The 19,529-nt window shown below is 42.8% G+C and overlaps 1 protein-coding gene across 5 annotated transcripts in view; it reads left to right on the top strand.

Annotated features, from left to right (window-relative positions):
* The window catches only part of NAV2 (neuron navigator 2), a 410,342-nt gene that overhangs the window by 376,195 nt on the left and 14,618 nt on the right, over positions 1-19,529 (top strand). For all 5 annotated transcript variants that reach the window (XM_090032867.1, XM_090032864.1, XM_090032863.1 and 2 more), the window contains 10 exons: positions 1,008-1,180; positions 6,640-6,793; positions 7,844-8,003; positions 8,437-8,537; positions 9,914-10,009; positions 11,162-11,330; positions 14,687-14,922; positions 16,511-16,665; positions 17,154-17,225; positions 18,200-18,396. In XM_090032867.1, the coding sequence (XP_089888993.1) occupies positions 1,008-1,180; positions 6,640-6,793; positions 7,844-8,003; positions 8,437-8,537; positions 9,914-10,009; positions 11,162-11,330; positions 14,687-14,922; positions 16,511-16,665; positions 17,154-17,225; positions 18,200-18,396 (1,513 nt within the window). The remainder of the gene's footprint in view (positions 1-1,007; positions 1,181-6,639; positions 6,794-7,843; positions 8,004-8,436; positions 8,538-9,913; positions 10,010-11,161; positions 11,331-14,686; positions 14,923-16,510; positions 16,666-17,153; positions 17,226-18,199; positions 18,397-19,529) is intronic.

The following is a 19,529-nucleotide window of genomic DNA, read 5'->3' as shown; positions in this document are numbered from 1 at the left end:
ACTTGTTGCCACTGAAAATTTGGCAGAATATAACACTCAGCATCAGTTCTTGTTTACCATCCTTTTAAACATATATATTCTGCTGCTATAATATTCTGAAATGGGATTTCAGGGAGAAATCATTTTAGCTACAATACATCTGTTTTTTCATTTGTTTCATAAAGGGAGGGATGCTATTGAAAGTACTTTTTAGTTGCATGTAGGTCAGAAAGGCCGAGTATTTTCCCCTGTTGAACTGAGCACACAAGGAAGGCACAATTTACCAGTGTCTCAAAAAATAGTGAGGAATTTATAACCCAAGCAAAAAAAGTGTGATTTAGGTAGTTTAGAGACTGATCTGTATGGCATTGTTCATGTGCTGTAAAAATTGCCGTTTGTTGTGTGAAAGATCCATTTTAGGAAATAGTTTCAAATGCTTTTTGATTCCTGTTTAAAATCATTTGTTGTGTGCTTGTGATTTATTGGTCATGTTTGTCTTAAAAATCCAGAGCTTTCCCCATGACTGGCTTTATCTGTTAAAATTTGTCTTTTTTCCTTCCCCCTTCCCTTTTGCTTGCGCTTCTTCTGGCAGGTCAATGAGGTAAGGAAGACTTACTTTAAACTATAAAATACAAAGCTAACCCATCCATTTACATGACTAACCCTGTCAGCATTGGTAACCTTGTCTCAGCCATGTTATGTTATAACTTTAAGTTGCTGTAACACTGTTCTAAAAAGTTTCTTCTGCTGAACACAATTTTGTAGTTGTAATGAGAGAGATGGTCTAGAACCAGGAGACATCAACATCCAGTCCTTTCAAAGGCCTTATTGTAGATTCACATTTTAATCTTAGAGAATGGTTAAGGAGATTTTATTGTTAATCTTCCTCCTTTCAGCCCCTCAAAAATGTTACATACCTGTTGCCACTTTATTGGAAAGATGTGCATGTTAGAGTCTTTACTTGGTGGCTTAATTTGTTTTTCTGATAAATCCTCAACAGTGTCTCTATTGTTATGGTCTTGTTCCAGTTACGCAGTTCCTTCAAGCAAGCTTTTGGTAAAAAGAAATCACCCAAGTCAGCATCTTCTCATTCAGACATTGAGGAGATGACTGATTCTTCCTTACCTTCATCACCAAAGCTACCGCACAACAACTCAACTGTTTCTACACCATTGTTGAGAGCTTCTCATTCAAATTCTCTGTAAGTGAAATTTCTATTTTTAAAAGTATTGATTGATTTGGGAATGTATTTTGCCTTAGAAAAGTATTTTAAGGACAGTGCAACACTGATTGAGAAATGCTTGTGCAAAATGAGGGATTCCATATTTTATATGTGTATTTATTTATCCCCTTAGTGGGGTCATTGCTAGGTGCTGTGCATAGATATAAGCAGGATGCTCTACTAGATGAAATCCTTTCTCTGTTGAAGTCAGTTTCAAAGGGTGCTGGCAGACATGAACATCCCTCCTCCCCAGTAGCATTTTACCAGAAGAGGCAGTGCATTAGTTTGACCCAGCTCTGTAATGTCTGTATAGATCAGGTGCTTCAGCAGGCCTTTTTGGTCCTTTATCTAATAGCTGGTTTCATCAGCTATATGGTAAAAGCACTGAAAAGCCACACTGAAGCACCAGATCTTTATAGATGTTGGGAGAGCTGAGTCCATCTAATGCAGTGCCTCTTCTGGGCATGCGCTGTGCTTGGTGCGGGGGCTCGCCGAGTTTAAAGTAAAGCATCATTTTGGTTTTTTTTCATGTCTGTAAATAGCCCAGATGCTGATTTTGGAACCAGAATTTTGTCTGATACCTGCCTTGGAGATGTTGCACTTTAAATAAATAAGATAGACAAAAGATGGCAGAAAGCCTTTATTATTAAAATTCCTATTATCCCAATGGTATAGCTAGGAAATATGGGCATAGAGCAACAAAACAATTTCACTGTATATAGAGAGAATGTTTGTAGTAGAGCTGGGAATTGTAGTTCTATATCCTGAATTCCAGTGCAGTGCTATGTTACTCTTTGAAACAACGACACTACTTTTCTACTGTAATGTAAATCAACAGTTTACGGGGGCAATCTCTCAACAGCTTGTATTGTGTAAGGGAAGTAATTGCAACCAAGGTGATCTTGGGCGGCAGAAGTAATTGAATCTCCTGCTTCTGCTAACAATGAATCTGGCATATAGCTGACATCTGGGATTTTGGTTTTTTTGTTGGGTAAAAGCATCACATGTTCTGCTAAGTGTCAGTGACAAGTTTGATTAAGAGTGATTGGACTACTTCTGCTTAGGATGGCCAGAATTTTACCCTGAACTCAAACGGCAAATAAATGTGTTTTGGTTTGAGTGAAGATTGTAAGCTTAAACAGAAAAAAGACCCTGAGAGCGTCATGCCTTTTATTTTTAGATTTCCACTTTGCCACTTGACTCATTAAGTGATCTCAGTCAAATCCTGAGTTTCTCCCTGTCCTAATTTATCTATTTATAAAATGGGTATCTTAAAGTTAGGCATGGCTGCAGAAGCAGAATTTGCAAATCCAAGTTAAAGGTTCCTAAGTCCCTGGAGGGAAAGGGTGTTCTGAAGTGCTCCAAAGAGTTAGTGGACAGACATGCATGGCTGAAGAAGTGCTTCAAAAATTATCCTAAAAAAATGAGGAACATCCCTTTTATGTTTCCTGAATGTCCATACATTTCACTGGCCTTCTAGTATCCCATAGTGCTCTGCTCCACACCAGCTTTCTCTAGGGAGAATAAAGGGAGGGATTCCTTGCATGCGTGTCAGTCTGGTCTCTGGAGGTCCTCAAGGACAACTGAGCACACAGAAGAGCATTTACTGGCTGTCTGTGTCACTCCCTGGGGCAGGAGGAGTGTAGCACTGTGGGATGCCAGAATACTAGGCACCCCCATTTCACTACCACTGGCTGGAGACCACTGCCACTGCCCTTGTAGTGATTTTGAAGTGCTCCTTCAGGGGGTCCATATGTCTGTAAAGCACTGAAGCATTTTGAACCCAAAGCACTCCAGTCTGGAGCAGAATTTGGAATGCTTCAGGTATGTACCAGTTCATGGCCTAAGTTGCCTGTATGTTGAATAGGAAAGGATAGGCACTCAGTGCACCGTGCAAGCCAGCCGGTGGGAAATGCCAAAGTGCAGAGTATAGCTGAAACCCAGCATGTCTGTTGTTTTTAGGTTGTAGTTATGTGAAACTAAGGGCTCGTCTACACATGCAAATAAGTGCAACTAAATTTAATGTGCATTAAGTGATGTTTGGCAGGTGTCTACACGTGCAGGATTTGGGACTAAAGTTAGTGCACTTGGCGGCCCTGCCATGTGTTCCTGTGGCCACTGGAGGGAGCTATGGCCACATGGCTGCCAGAACTTGGAGCCATGCTGGAGCCAAAGCCAGCTGCCAGCACTTGGCAGCCATCTTGGAAGCTCTGATCTCTGGTAAGCTCCTTCCCTGCAAAGGAGCCACATGCACAGTGTAGGACCAATTTGAATCAGCTCCCTTCTTGCCCACCCTGCCTCCCCGTGCCAGGGCTGCCCTGCCCCTGCAAGTGGCACTCAGCATTCCACTGCTCCACCCCAGCCCCTGCTGGTGATGACCAGCACCCTGCACTGCTGCTGGCCATGGTGCTGGGCCCAGCAGGCCCCTCTGCGTAGGCCACAGGACAGCCACATATCCACCTGTGGGAGCCCCTACCTAACCCCCTTCTGCACTCCCCACCCAGCCTGCTTCCACTGCTGCCCACATACCCCCTACCCCTTGCCCACCTCTAGCACCACTCTCAGGACGCACGTATGGATGAAACAAAAAAAACTTTATTGCCTTTGAAACCCCCATCCCTCCCCCCTTCAACAAGCAGTGCCCCTCCATCACCCTTCCCATCCACCAACAACGAAAAACCCACTTATAAGAGACAAACTATATACATATTGAAAACTATTTACAATATTTTGGTTCTTCATGCCCAGAGTGAGGGGCAATGGAGTGGCTAGGGGGCAGAGCTCTGGGGCAGACATCTAGCACTCCAGCCCCTGGATGTTCTCCCATGAATCCGGGGCCATGGCTACCCCAATGAGTGGTGGCCTCATGCAGGACCAGGTCTTGGGCCACATGGCATGCAGGATAGTGGCAGGGCCAGGAACCCACCTCACCTAGCCAGGACCCTACTTCAGAGCTCACAGCAAGCCAGGGCCCTTGCTTCTTGGTTCTTCAGGGTGTGTTCCCTTAGCCTTTCCCCTCCACGGGGTCACCCTCAAGGCAACGGGGGCTGAGGCCTTCTGGCGCCGCATACTCACACTTCACTGGGGAGGCCCCAGGTGTGGCATATCCTGGAGACTACCCCACCACCAGCAGTCCCACCACACCAACCCCAGCAGGATGTAGTTTTAAGTCATGCCTCAGGATCAGGAGCCTCCTGTTATCATCATAGCTCCTGCCCTTACCTCCAAGATGTCTTGAGCAGCAGCTCCAGCCAGGTGGTGTTCTCCTGGCTGGTAGAAGCAGACTGCCTGCCTTGCTGCTCAGAGCCCTATTCTTACAGGGAACATCTGGACCCTGTTCCCAGTCAGGTAATTGGGCCTGTTTGGGTTGCAACCAGCTGCAGGCTAGATTTACTGCTGCTTGTGACCCTATAAGTAACAGAGCACACCCTGCACTCTGTTACAAACCCATACTTAGACTAAGTTGTCTTTTTATGTACAGTGATGGTAGCTTCTTACATAATAGTCTCCTTGTTGGAGCACTTGCCCAGAAGATGGGAGACATAGGTTCTGAAGGTGTCCAAACTTGCATTTCCTCTCTTTGGGGAATGTCCTAATTAAGAGCATATAGAGCAAGGGTGAATGGGACTTTTCCTATCTCTCTTGTTGAAGCTAAGCTCCTGCATAGAAAGAAGTGCAAAATTCATGGATCCAGAGAGAGAATAAGCCAGGAAGAGGAGCTGGATGCTGTATACATTTTGCATTAACGAGCCATTAGATGAAATACAGAAATAGCAATGAAATCCAGGACTAGGATACAGTCTTGCTTGTTTTCCTTCTGGACCCACAAGCACTCCTGTCTGTGCTCTTGGCTGCCTTCTTTCCCAGAAAATGAGTTTGGGCCCTTTTTGGCAGAGTAGGACCTAGAATTCAGATATCCCACTTCCTTGGAAAGGGTGCTGACTACTAAACTATCCTGTATGTCGGTGTGAGACTTGCCCTAAGCATTGCCACAGGTTTGGTCTCCCGCAGTGAAATACTTAGGAGCACCTAGGCTGTGAATTCCAAATAGCTTTAGGTGGGAGATGGATGCCCAGCCAGATGGTGCCACCTCTTGACATGCACAGTAGCTGAACTTTTGGCAAGTAAGTTTTCTGATGAAAATATAGGCATGTAGGTGGAGACTCTGGTGCCTGGGCAATTAGGTAGGTTTTCTATGAATCACTTTCTTCTAAGCTTCTAAGATCCTTTGAAATCTCACTCTGAAATTTTGATAGCCGAAAATAAAGAACTGTCCTCCATTGTAAGATTCATGGGTCTCCCATTTATTAGCCCTATTTTAATTCCTTTCAAATTGTTACATCCTCCAGAGTTGTAAAAGAGCTAGAGTTATTCTAAAATTAGAAATACATTTTATATATGTGTATGTGTATGTGTGTGTGTGTGTGTGTGTATATATATACACATACATATATATGAGATGCTGTCTGCAATCAATCAAAATATTCTGTCTGGAAAAGTTTCTGAAGAACCAACAGGCTACAAAAGAACTGAGGAAAAAATCAAAATCTTCATCTGCATTTGAGGAATGCTAAAGTTTATGGATTTTGGCTTATTTGCTTTCTGGTGGTAGAGAAAACCTCTTTTGTTAACTTATGAATTCAGAGAAGTTTAAACTGGACCTGATGATGATTATAATACATAAACATTCTTACATAAGTTGAAATATGCTTAATAGCTTTACACATGGCAGTGGTTCAGATGGACTGGAAAGTAGAGATAACAGAGTACAGTGTGACAGTATTTCAGAAAATGCTAATGTGGGTTGTAGTGTCATACTTATGTGCTGAAAGGTTTTATAGCCAGATTCATTTTTTGTCAGGGAAGGGAATTAAAATGCCACCAAAAATTTTTTTAAACATGAGTGAATAAAAACAAACAGGAAGTTATTGTGCCTGAATAGATATAGCATTCCAGCGCCCTCAAGAATCATTTAGGGAAACGCAGCTGTGAACACCTGGTGAACTTTAAATCTTTCTGCAAACTCATCAGTCTCCAAGTTACTGTTGCTACTGCCAGTATCTCTTTACTTTATTTATATTTCCCATGTTTAAAAGGTTTCCTAGCTGATGATTCCTTTGAAAAAAATATTAATGCTATCCAACGATAGCATAACAGCCAGCATTTAATTCCATACGCTAATTGTCTTATCCTCAAAACAGCATCTTTGCTGATAGAGACTGTTAGTGGTATTTCATGTTCTTTGTCATGCTCTATTTATCTTGTCATTGAGGGTGAAAGCAAAAACTGAGGTCCATCCCCCAAAATATCCCCCCAGGTTTGTCTCAGTGAACCGAAGAAAGTTGTTTTAACTTTGTTAGCTAAATGCTCAGAAACAGCATTTCAGAGTATTGTTCCCAATCTATCTTGTTAACTGCCCAATTTAAAACTTTCTGCAGTATTTCTGAATGCACTGACAGCGAGGCTGAAACAGTCATGCAGCTACGGAATGAGCTGAGAGACAAAGAAATGAAACTGACTGATATTCGTCTGGAGGCCCTTAGCTCTGCCCACCAGCTAGACCAGCTTCGGGAGGCAATGAACAGGATGCAGGTGGGAAGAAACAATTTAACAAATATGTTACAATTTTCTTTTATCTGTTAAAGCAGGGCTGTCCAACTAGCAGCCCAAGGGCAGCAAGTGCCCCTCAAGGTTAGCATATGGCCCATGGGTTCTTACCTTACCACCATTGCCCCCCACCGCTATTGCTTCTGCCACGGCAGCTGGGTTCTTTGGGTTTCCCCACCCTCTTCCAGCTTATACTTCCTGCACCTGCTTCTAGGGGTGGGGCAGTGCAGGGTGTGGGTGTCCAGGTACCCAAGCTGTGAGCATGACAGGTGGCTAGGGTGTCTGTGTTGCCTGCATGGAGGGAGAAGGGGCCAGGCTGCTCATGACAAAGGAGCTTGGATGCCTTCACTGTAGGTGGGAGTTGCAGCAGGGGGAGTTGGGATGCCTGTGTGTGGGGGGAAGTCCACGAGGAAGGGATGATGCCCGTGTGTCCAGCAGCCCCTGGGATGGCAATCCACATCTTGTGCAGCCCTTGGCACTGCAGTCCATGTCTTGTCTGACACCCAGAAGTTGGACAGCCTTGTGTTAGAAGACCAGCCGTGTAACCTCCGAGTCATTTGTCTCATGCTCAAAGGAGGTCCCATGAAACTTTTCACCAACATATTCATGTTAGCCCTGGTATTCTGCCAAACATCATGCACTGTGAATAAACACCTTCTGCCGCCTCTGGCATTACAGTTTCCACCTTTTGATCCATTTCTGTGGCACTTTGTGTAAAGTGTCATGAGTTAGAGTGCAGACTTTAAACATCTGTAGGCACCCTGCATTCCTGGATCCACTGCTGCATAGCTTGCACTGAACATTGGGAAATTCCAGGGTCCAGAAGCATTATAATATTCTAAAGGGTTTTTATGGTTTGATTGGAAGCTGTGTTTTAAAAAATAATTTTGAATTGCATCTTATTAAACTACTTGAGGTTTCTTCTTAAAAACTAACTTTGTTAGTTTCTTGAGTTTATACTTCACCTATCCACAGTGGAAGTGAGAAATCTTATGCTTTCCTTGTGCCTCCTAACAATTGGCTTTTCTTTTCCAGAGTGAGATTGAAAAGTTAAAAGCAGAAAATGATCGGTTGAAGTCTGAAAACCATGGCAGCTGTAGCAGGGCTCAGTCTCAGGTTTCCATTTCATCCTCCCCAAGACACTCAATGGGTCTCTCTCAGCACAGCTTGAACCTCACAGAGTCTACCAGTCTTGGTGAGTATAACTAGGAAGGCGGTGACCAGGTTTTATTCTGTATTTGGAGCATTCAGTTTGGTTCTCCATAAAGAATAAAAGGGTAAGGATTGTTAATGGCTAAGGTGTGAATATACGTCAGCAGCTAGTACAAACTTGTCTACTGGTGTCATAGTTTGGTTACACCCGAGAAGTTAGCTTTCCAATTATGACCTCAGCTGTACAGGATTGTGTTCAAAAGCTATTTAACTGCATACATTTAGCAAAGGGATATTTTTGTAGGAAAGAAAATATAGGGTAACCGAGAGTAATAATTTTCAGTGACCTTCCCTTTTTAAGAAATACCTTCGGTTGTTGTAGGAAAGCCAGTAAACTTTTAGTTTTGTCTCTTTGAATATGCCCTTTGTTGCTGTCAATGTATAACTAGGAGTCTGCTGATGTTTTCTGTTCATAGACATGCTGTTAGATGACCCTGGTGATGGCTCTGTCCGAAAAGAAGGAGGCAGGCATGTTAAAATAGTTGTCAGCTTTCAGGATGAAATGAAATGGAAAGAGGTGAGTTATGTATTTCTGCACCCTTTCTCAGCCATGAAATATAGCTGGCTTGGGATTTAATCTTTATTGCAATGCAATCTGTTTTGCATGTACTGTATTTGTTTGCAAAACACATTTAAGTTTTCCAAGGAGTTCAGGTCCAAGGAAGCAACAGGGACACCAGTCTCCCAGCAGAACCTATGGATCCAGTGTCAGGAGTTCTCCAACTTGTCAATCCAGCCCAAACTTCTAAAATATATAACAGAGTCATATTTTAAACCTATGCTCTGCCAACTTCACTAGTTCTTCAGATGTCCATTGTTCATATTAAACTGCTTAAAGCAACAGTTTTAAAGAATCCTGGATGTGCAAACACATTGCAAGTACTGTCCATCATAGTCTACATAATACATTTGTAATGCATGCGTTAATCTGGTTAAACGTCATCAAGCACCCATTTTGCCAGATAATTATGAATATTTGTTCTTTAATAAGCACTTGTGAGAGGAAAAGTTCATATCATTCATCTATATCTACATATTAAAGGCAGGGAGAAAAAATGATCACCCACAATTTAATAAAACTGGAAAATTTATCAAATAACTGGAAATTAAATTGGGTCAGTAGATCTGTTTTCAGTTATACCAGTTGTGCATTGAATTGTCTTAGTAACAATAATTTACTCAGAATATATCTACAGCTATATCTATATATTAATAATAGATATATTCAATTATATCTGACTACAGTGTACTCATGATCAGAAAAGTGTCTCTGGAAAATGGCATCCTCTTATGTGTTTTGGAGTTAAGCCTGCTGTCTATAGTGAGTGAAACTAGTTTTTCTTCAGTTAGCAATAAACATCCAATGCAGCTATGGAAGAACAAATTGGATTCTGTTCTTTCTGTTCTGCCTTGGATGTCATGAAGAGAAGTGCCAGCTAAATTCTTCAAGTGTGCTGTGATTTATTACCTCTTTTGATTTCAGATTCCAGATGGAGTTGTTTGAAATAAGTAGAGAAAAATTGTCACATTCAAACTGAACATATTTGATATTAAAGTGACAGAGAAAATAAATATGTCACTTATGTCCTGATTATACCAGCTTTGGTTCTTTTAAGGTCTTCATCTCTTTTTGCTGACCTGTACTTCCTTGTATTTAAAATCCTTTATGGTTTGAATTTTGAGTACTTTATAGTAATATTTAGGAGTTTAATTGTCTTTACCATTGCAAAGTGTATTACGGAGGACAGAACAAGAGGCTGGATAACTCAAAGTTTACCTTCTGGTGTAACATAGGCATGTACCAGGATTCCTAAATAAATAGATAACTTTCATAGGCCAGACTAAGTCATGATTTAGCTTTCTTTTAATTTTGATATGTTTGTTTGTAATTAGGATTCCAGACCCCGTACCTTCCTCATTGGTTGCATTGGAGTCAGTGGCAAGACAAAATGGGATGTATTGGATGGGGTGGTTAGACGCTTGTTTAAGGTAAATAAAGAGTTTACTGAACATTTGAATCTTTCTACCCCACATTGTTTTGTGTAATCAAAGAAGACCACATTTCATCCCAAGGCAAAGACAGTCAGGGCATGTGTAGATGAAACAGGTTCTAAATTGAAGCGGTGAGTTTTAAAAAACACCGCTTCAATTTAGGGCTGAATAAACCCCCGTGTTGTGCACACACCCCACAGACTTACCTGCCTCTCTGGCAGGGAGGGGAGGGTGAGCTGCCAGCAGGCAGATCAGGCCCTGGGCTGCGGGGGGGCAGTCCTTCCATGGCAGCAGTGCCCCCTTCCCTCCCCCCCCGGTGGCACCTGTCTGCAGGCACCCAGCTTGGCTGGTCTTGGTGGCGGGGAGGGCACTGAAGTCAGGGAGGGAAGCACCAGACCTCTGTGCAGCTCAGGCAGGCAGGCTCCAGGGGAGGGGGAAAAAAAGATCAGGCTCCCTGCTTTTCTTGGGCAGAGCTGCTTTCCCAGGCTGCTGCTAGGCTGCCTGCAAGGTATCGTGCAGAGCTGTGGAGCTGCTCGGAGCCCGATGCTTTGCTCTGCAGCTGTAGGGGCAGCAAACTAAAACTCCTTGAAGGATTTCTGGTTTGCTACGCCCCAAGTCATTTAAAGCACATTACACCACCGAATTTCCTACAGCTGCTGGAATTAATGCGCAATACGCAGACAAGGCATGCAAACACTCACACCATTGAAGTGGTACAAAAGCATTTAGCCTGCCTTAAAGTGTCATGCAAACACACCTCTCATTTCATCTACACACTGCCTTAGTGATTAGTTTGCTGGTTGCTAAGTGGAAGGGTCTTCATCTAAAGATAATAGTATATCTGAATACAATGCTCTATAGAGCTTTATGGAGGCTGGCTCACACTTGCATATTGGTCTGAAAGTGGGTGTGGGAGCACTGAGTTTTAATCTTGGCTGTGATCCAGACTTGATGTGTGACATAGGACAAGTCACTTCCTACCTCAGTTTCCTCATTAGTAATATAGATAATATTTAGCTGCCTATTTCATAGGGATGTTGTGAGGCTTTATTAGGTAATAGTTGCACAACTGTGAAGAATTATTACTGTTGTGACTTATAAACCTTGGATCAAGTAGATTTTGTTTTTGTTTTGTTTTTTTTACTTCAGGAATATATCATCCATGTAGATCCAGCAAGTCAGCTAGGGCTGAATTCAGACAGTGTTCTGGGCTACAGCATTGGGGAAATCAAACGCACAAATAGTGCAGAGACACCTGAACTGCTGCCCTGTGGCTATCTGGTTGGGGAAAACAACACCATCTCAGTTGCTATCAAAGGTAATTATTCTTTATCCCTCTGTTGTGATTCTCAGCTATTCCACTTATGACAGTTTTCTTTGGCATCAGGGAATTTGGAGAAACAGGGAAGCTTTCCTGTATTTTTTTTCCTGTCTCTAACCCATCCTATGATTACATGTGTTAAAGTAAACATGGGACACTGAAGAGCAATAGTACATTAGACTGTGCCCAAATTCAGAAGCTTTTCTTACTCATGTGATGATGCTGATGATAATTGTACTTGCAACCATTTTCATTCCAGGGACCTGAAAATACTCTGGGCCAGAGTCTGATACTGTGACTCACGTTGCTTAAAACATGCTACACAATTGGCCCCATTGACTTCAGTGGGATTGCTTGTGGAGTTAGGTTACTGCTCAGTATAGGACTCCTGGCCTGTGAGGTATTTTATATCCTCAGTACAAAGAGAAGACAGGCAACGTTGGTTATTAGCTAAGAATCCTTTCTGGGGTTAAGGCAGAGGCAAGGAAAGATCCCAACTGTCATGGCATCAAGAACTCCATTTCTTTTCTAGTACTTTGGAAGAAGATCTTTGATAATTTTTTAGGCAACCTAAAGGCTTCCCCATTCCTTCCTTCTTGCCATACTTCAGACCTGTGCTGAAGCCTGCCTCCTTTCAACTGGAGAGGATGGTTGGACAGGTTTTTTTTAATAGACTGACAGCGCTACTATTTTAATCAACTGAAAGTGCCATTAAGCAAGAGAAAACATTCACTTCCTCTCAGATAAAGTGCTGAACAGGCCTGTCATAAAAAGAAGAGAGATGGTTTCACCTTCACAGCCCTGCAAAGCAGCAGTACCGTACTAACCAGCACAGCCCTACCTATATCATTAGGGGAAGTCTGTACGGTTGTGTAGAGATGTTCGAGCTAGCTTCGTGACATGATAAATTACTCCACATTATGCTATATACTGGGATGGCTAGACTACTGTGGTACCCCGCCTACTTGGTTTAAAGCTATATCTATGCTACCCTGACGTCTTCAATATAGAACTAGCCTTTAATATCAGAACATGCTGAAAGTGAACTTAAATACTAATGTAATTTGTATTTGAAATGTGTTGCTTTCAAATTCCTCATCAATGTCATTGCTTACTGTGGAGCTCCTAGAATTTGTATTTACATTTTTTTACAGGGCTCAGTTCAGCCTCAGGGAACCATTTTAGGGCTATTATGAAATGAGTGAGAGCCAGAACCTACTTTAGGAAAGCCCTGCTGCTTTGGTGGCTCAAAGCTGTGCTAATGCTCTATAAACTTGTCACTGGGGGACCCTCTGCTGGCATTGAGCTTGTTAGCAGATCCTGCACATGCTTCCACCCTGTAGCTGCCATGTGGAGCCTGGCTGGTGCTTGTCTACACTCCACTAATCCTCAACTTAGTAATGTTCCCTTCAGGCCATTGGCAGCTAACATAAATGAGATGAGAAGAGTCTAGCACAGACCAACATGCTATTTTTGAGCTATGTCAAACCCTCTACAATTACAGTTTTGGATGCAGGGCAAGAGACGTCAATGCTTGAATGGTGGCAATGGCCTAAGATCAACCACCTCATGCTTCTCCTGTGTAAATGTCTGAGAGGTGACACAGTATAGGAATAGCTCTAAGAAAAATATTTCTGACAAAAGAGCAAGGGTGAAAACTTAATTACCAACGTGGAGCTATTTCAGGTTATTCAGATGTGCTTGAGTTTGACATTCTGCAGTGCCTTGTAGTACAAATTAAATCAAAATATCGATTAAGAACTTGTCATATTAAGTTACAATATAACTATTTATTCAATTTGTAATAGTTTTACTAGCACTTCGGAAGCTCTTTTATGAGAGAGCCATGCTTCTACTAAAAAAATTCTATTCTGTTCAATTTGTTCAATCTCTATACTTTACAGATAGAGTGGTGCATGCAAACATTTGCTCCTTTAGCTAATCATACAGGTGCTAACAATCCTGTCTGCCTATGATCTCCTGAAGTTTCTTTTTTCTATTTATTTTCAAACATTGTGTTTACTTGGGCCAATTCTGCCTAAAGTGCGTGCTGGCATTGCACAAATGCTCTTCTATGAAAGATTTTATGCCTGAAGATATATCTACCAGAATGCACAGAAAAAATTAATTGCAAATGTCTCAAATGTTTGGAGAAAGCAGGGGGAATTTGCAATAGATTGTTTTGTATTGCAAAGTAAAAATAAGTATCTGCATTCCCTCAGGATTTCTCTTTCTATGGCTGTGCTTGACAATGAGATAACCTGAAAACAAATTACTCTACTGCAGAATTAAATTCATGTTGTCTCTCAACTCTTGATAGACAAAGTAAATATTAACTTTTCCATGTGGGAATTCATATAATGGAGCTGCCACATAGTAGTCAGAGTATATGTACATATAATCTGTAAACATTTTTATGACTACTTTGTTCAAGGCAGGGCGTAAGGGCCACAGGTTGCATTTGACTAGTCTGGGAGCTAGTGCCAAAAAAACTGCAGTATCCAACCTGTGTCTAGATGTCCCAGCACTGAACCTTTTTTCATTCAATACAATTTCATCTAGTGTGAGAAATATTTTGGATAGGATTGGTGTAGTACAGTGGTTCTTAACCTCCTTAAGCTGAGGATACCCCTTCTAGACTCAAGGCACCCCTCAGAAAATGTCAGCTCTTCGTTTTCACTCATTTTTTGACTACAGAAAAAGAATAGAGGCATTCTTCTGTTGCAAGAACTCGGAAAAACCACAATAGGTCAGAAAGTTTTTAACATTATGGATTCCAGTGTGAAATCTCTGGGTTTATCTGAAGTTTGGACACCTAACTTGCAACTAAATTTGTTTAATAAAGGTCAGGTAAAAGTACAATAGAACATATTGTAAGAACAAAAATACCAACTTTCTAGTCTTGGAGTGCACATTTTAATGCGAGTAGTAAGATAAAATAGTGTTTGGTTCAGCAGAGTATTGCAGAATGTCATGCCACGGTCTGCTTCAAAGAGGGTCAGGACATATGGCTTGTTAATAAAATACAGTCTTGAAAGGATCTCAAGGCACCACAGGGTGCCTGGGCACCTGATTGAGAATCACTAGTGTAGAAGGAGCTTCTGACTGAAATTACATACTTTCCTCATCAATGTCAGTGCTTACTGTGGAGCACCTAGAATTTGTATTTACATTTCTCCAGGGCCCGGTCCAGCCTCATGACTGTTGAAATATGGCAACTGTGAGGAATTAATTGTGAGGAACTGATAGTTTTGGTCCTGCAAGATTAATTTAGAAAATTCAAGAAAAACCTAAAGCACCTTTAAACAGCTGTAAGCCAGTCCATTTTAATGATGAATTTTGTTCTGATGCAGGTATCAGTGAAAATAGTTTGGACTGTCTGGTGTTCGAGTCACTGATTCCAAAACCTATACTACAGCGATATGTGTCTCTCTTGATGGAACATAGAAGGATTATCTTGTCTGGCCCGAGCGGCACTGGAAAAACATACTTAGCAAATCGTCTGTCTGAATACATGGTACTTAGAGAGGGCAGGGAGCTGACTGATGGAGTTATAGCAACTTTCAACGTGGATCATAAATCCAGTAAGGTATGGAAATGGGGATTGTCTTTGCTGAAAGAAAGAATTCACTATTGAGATGTAAAAACTCCATTTGTTTTTTTGAAGCAGTGTAAATGCTGTAAGTAACGGACTGTATCAGGGATGCTCTATCTCCAGCCCACGACCCAAATCCAGTCATCAGGGTCCTGTCATCCACCTTGCAGGGCTCCTGACAGGTCTGGAAATTTGACACCAGGGGTGAGGGCATTGTTAATTGCCACAGCTCCTGAAGTGGCTCTGGAAGCCATGGCAATTGGTACTACATCCACTCCCCTGTGCACAGTATTGTAGAGTATGGCCACTCTGCAGCCATATTTAGTGTGTGAGGCCAGGCTAATATGGATCCCCTGTGGGGTGACCCACACACTGACCCTGTGATAGACTGACCCAGTCCAGCCCCATCCCACTCATTCAGCCAGCAGTGCAGGAAGGTAGAGCACTACTGTGCTACATGAAAGGGGTGTGTGATTTTAAGATTTCCAGGCCTATAGCTCTGATCCTCACCTGGCTCTGATCCTCAAAACTCACAGATAATATGAGATTCCCAAGTGGTCTGATTCTGAAAAGTACTGAGCACCCAGTGGTTTTCATTTGAAGTTAACTACATACGCTTCATTCCCAGTGATCTTGCTGGCAGCTGTTGATTTTTGGGACTTTTGAAAAAATATAGACTATTTTAAAGCACATTTGGGCTGTATTAACCTCAGAGTAAAGGAGTTACGCAGCTGCAAGTAATATTAGTGGTGTCCTGGCAGCACTGTATCTACACTTTTTGCTGTCCAGAGGTATTCCCAAGCCAGTAGGACATGTCTATACCTTTATGCTATTAGCTTTGCTTATACACACCTCCAGTAAAATTTCTTGAAAACAAAGCTGTTCTGTGAGCTGTGAATTTGATGGCCTTGAACAAATTATGCCCTGGGCTAGAAGCATGGTCACTGGCTACGGATAGAATTTGGGGCGTCCTATTTAATAAACACTTTAGAGAAGATGAGAGCACTCTAAACACACCCAGGTACGTAGGAGTACTACTGAAGCCTCTTTGTTCTTCCATGCCATCATCCAAGCCTTCTAAATTCTGCCTCTACAAAGGAGCACTGTGTGAGCCATACTTAGAAAGTAACACAGCGGGAAGAACACATAATCAAACATGGCAAGAAGCGCAAGGCTACATCTGCAATTATCTGACTTACCTTACACAGTAGGAATTGATATTTGTGTAAAATGCTAAACACATTTCAAAGCTCTATGCAGCATGGCTAAACTATACAGTACAAGAAGTGTGAGCAGCAAGACGGACCATCTCCCCTGGACTTTTCAAAATGGACATTGTGGAGTGACTTTAAATTTCTAACACAAGTAAAGCTTGAATTAAAACAAAAGTAAAATTACTTGTTTTACTCCACTTGGGAAAACCAAGCTCATTGTCCAAAATAGAGCAGGCTACTATATATATTTTTTTATCAGGTCATATCTAAAACTTAATTTAACCCCATGGGACATCTTTTGACTCTGTTCACTGGATTTCTAAGGAATATCGTGAAAACTAAACTTCCTGTTTCTTCGTGCATTTCAGGAACTTCGCCAATACTTGTCTAACCTTGCTGATCAGTGTAATAGTGAAAACAATGCGGTGGATATGCCTCTTGTCATTATTCTGGATAACTTGCATCATGTTAGCTCCCTTGGAGAGATCTTCAATGGGCTTCTGAACTGCAAATATCATAAATGGTAATGAAACATTGGACCTACACCTCAATGCCCTAAAAGAGTTTACTCCAAAGAGGGTTGATCCTGATCACCAGAGAAACTTTATTAGATTATGCTCATTGTATGGGCTATAAGATATTGCAGACAGATTCTAGCTGCACAGAACGGTTACATTCTTTGTTTAAATAGGTGGTAACAAGTTAGTAGGGTATTTAGATGTAATGTGTTAATTACACACAATAACCCTTCAATAATTAATAGTAAAGTTTTAGTGAACACCTCTGTTTTGAAGGTTCAGTTTTGCAAGCACCATTCAGTACAAGCACAAAATTGTGGGTCTGTTTATTTGTGCCTGCAGGCAACTGCCCTGGCAAGAGGGACCAAGTGATACTTAGTTGAATATAGGGGCCTGAAAGCTCTTATTTTGAATGTTATGCATTAAAAATGTGTTTGACTTATTGCCTAGAAATATGCTTATGGTTACTGGTTTGTTCCATGTTTTCTTATAGTCCTTACATTATTGGCACAATGAACCAGGCCACTTCCTCAACCCCTAACCTTCAGCTTCACCACAATTTCAGGTACTGTGTGTTTACTGGTCTAATTTCTGTTTTATGAAGAGGCCAGAGAGGAAATGCTAGTGAGTCGCGCACACATGTTCTCAGGAAGTAAGCTAGCAAACTGAAGAGGAAAAAATGCTGTTCTCTTATAAAAGATGACCAGATACGTGCAGCATTACCTTGTAACAGGGGTGTCAAATTAATTTGGGTGCACAGGTTGGATGAGTGGTGTGAGGCCGGTGCACAAACCAGATCACACCCATGAATGCCTCTGCTTTCCCACTTCATGCAAGATCCAGCCCACACAGTGACTATTCTGGCTGGACCGGGGCCCACACTGCAGGCAGCACCTCTATAGAACATCCCAGCCTGGCCAGGGTGGGCAGAGAGGGCAGCATTCAGAGTGATCCCAGACTGGCTGGAACAAGCACTGTGTGCCTCAGCCTGGGTTCCAGAGTGGGTACTGCATGCAGCCCATGTCCTGGACCCTGTGTGCAGGGTTGGGATGGTAATGTGGGAGTCATCTCCAATCCAGGAGTGGCACCAAGGTCTGGATGATGGGGCTGTATAGGCCAGAATCAGACCCTGGGCTTCATCTTTGGCACCCCTGCCTTATTAAAATGATTTTTGTTCTGAATATGAATGCATATCATCCTTTAAAGTTGCCTTTTACAGGCTTTGTAATGAGAGAGTCCTGTGCTCCAAGTGCAAATTAGATTAACATAAACATGAAGATATACAAAGGAAGCAGGCAGAGACTGAGGAAGGATGGATAAAGCAAACAGCAGTATGGGCTGTGTAATCTAGTGAGCTTATAATTACAGTATGTCCTCTGCCAAGGAAGAAATTATAACTGTGGTAAACCAAATAACCTGATAATTCTGATTGTACAGATCAGCTAGATAGGAAGAACAAAACCCATTCATGACCTAACATGAAAAATCGGTGTTCTTCAGAACGAAAGTTAAAACTCTGAAACTTCTTTTCTGCCTTAGATGGGTGCTATGTGCCAACCACACTGAGCCTGTCAAGGGCTTTCTTGGTCGTTTTTTGAGAAGAAAACTAATTGAAACAGAAATCAGTGGCAGGATGAGAAATGCAGAACTGGTTAAGATCATTGACTGGATTCCCAAGGTCTGGCAGCATCTCAACAGATTCTTGGAGGCTCACAGTTCCTCTGATGTTACTATTGGTAAGAGTTCAGAGTTCCCATCCTAGACCCTAGTGCATTTTCAGACATTTTTGAGAGGATGTATTCCTGTTCCTTGTATTCCACTGGAATTAACCATTGGGGCAAAATGTTTATAAAATGTCTATAAAATCTATTTTTTAAGATCACCCCATTCTGCCAAGCAAAACTTACTATGTACTCATTATACACAGGGATCTGGGTTTTCTGTTTGCTGCAGGAAAATGTGGATTTTCTCCTTTAATGGAGAAAACTTTTAAAAGAGAAAATCATGGCTTTCTTTTAAAGGAGAAAAACTTCAGGAAACTATGGGCTTCCCCTTGTAGGCTGGCAGAGTTCAAGCCTGCAAGGGGCTACTTGGGGCTGGGGGGAGTGAGGAGGGTGATTGTAGGTAGGGCACCATGTGCAGGTAGGTCTATGGGGGTGGAGGAGAAAGGGCACAAGCAAAATGTTGTAGGAGTACAGGCAACATGTCTGGGTGGTTGGGGGCACAGGCAATGTGTGAGAAGGGTGGGGGGACCAAGGCAATGTGGTGGAGAGGGATGGGAGGGCAAGGCATGCAGGGGACATGTGCCCCCAAGATTTCTGAGCTCACAGTGGGACACAGGACTGCAGCCGGACCGGACCAGCTCCAGGCAGGACCCAGTGCAGGACAGAGCACTGAATTGTGCCCCTGCTACTACTGGCTGGGCAGGGGGCACCTCACCTTGGCCATAGCACACCGCTCCCTCCCCCATCTGCCAGGTTCTGCCTGCTGGGCTGCGGAGGCAATTCCTGTTCATAGCTGGTTCAGTCCAGCTGTAACCCCACGCCCCACTGGGCACAGAAATGTCAGGGGGGCATGTACCCCCTGCTGTATCACCTACGCTTCTTCCCACCCCCACACATTGCATGTGCCCCCCCCATTCCCTACACACCAAACCTGTTCCCCACATATCCACTCCCTTCCCTACATAGTGGGGGGCTGGGGGCAGGGAGTGGTGGGTTGGGAGTGAGAGGTGCTGGCAGGGCTGGGGTGGCTGTGGGCCAAGAGTGAGGGACACCAGCAGGGCCAAGGGGCTGTGGGTTGGGAGTGAGGGATACCAGCAGGACTGGGGTGGCTGTGACTTGAGAGTGAGGGTCAATGGCATGGGCAG

The sequence above is a fragment of the Crocodylus siamensis genome, chromosome 2, assembly GCF_052110815.1.
Source record: "Crocodylus siamensis isolate JL-2025a chromosome 2, ASM5211081v1, whole genome shotgun sequence".
Taxonomy (NCBI): domain Eukaryota; kingdom Metazoa; phylum Chordata; order Crocodylia; family Crocodylidae; genus Crocodylus; species Crocodylus siamensis.
This window is presented reverse-complemented; position numbering and strand designations above follow the sequence as displayed.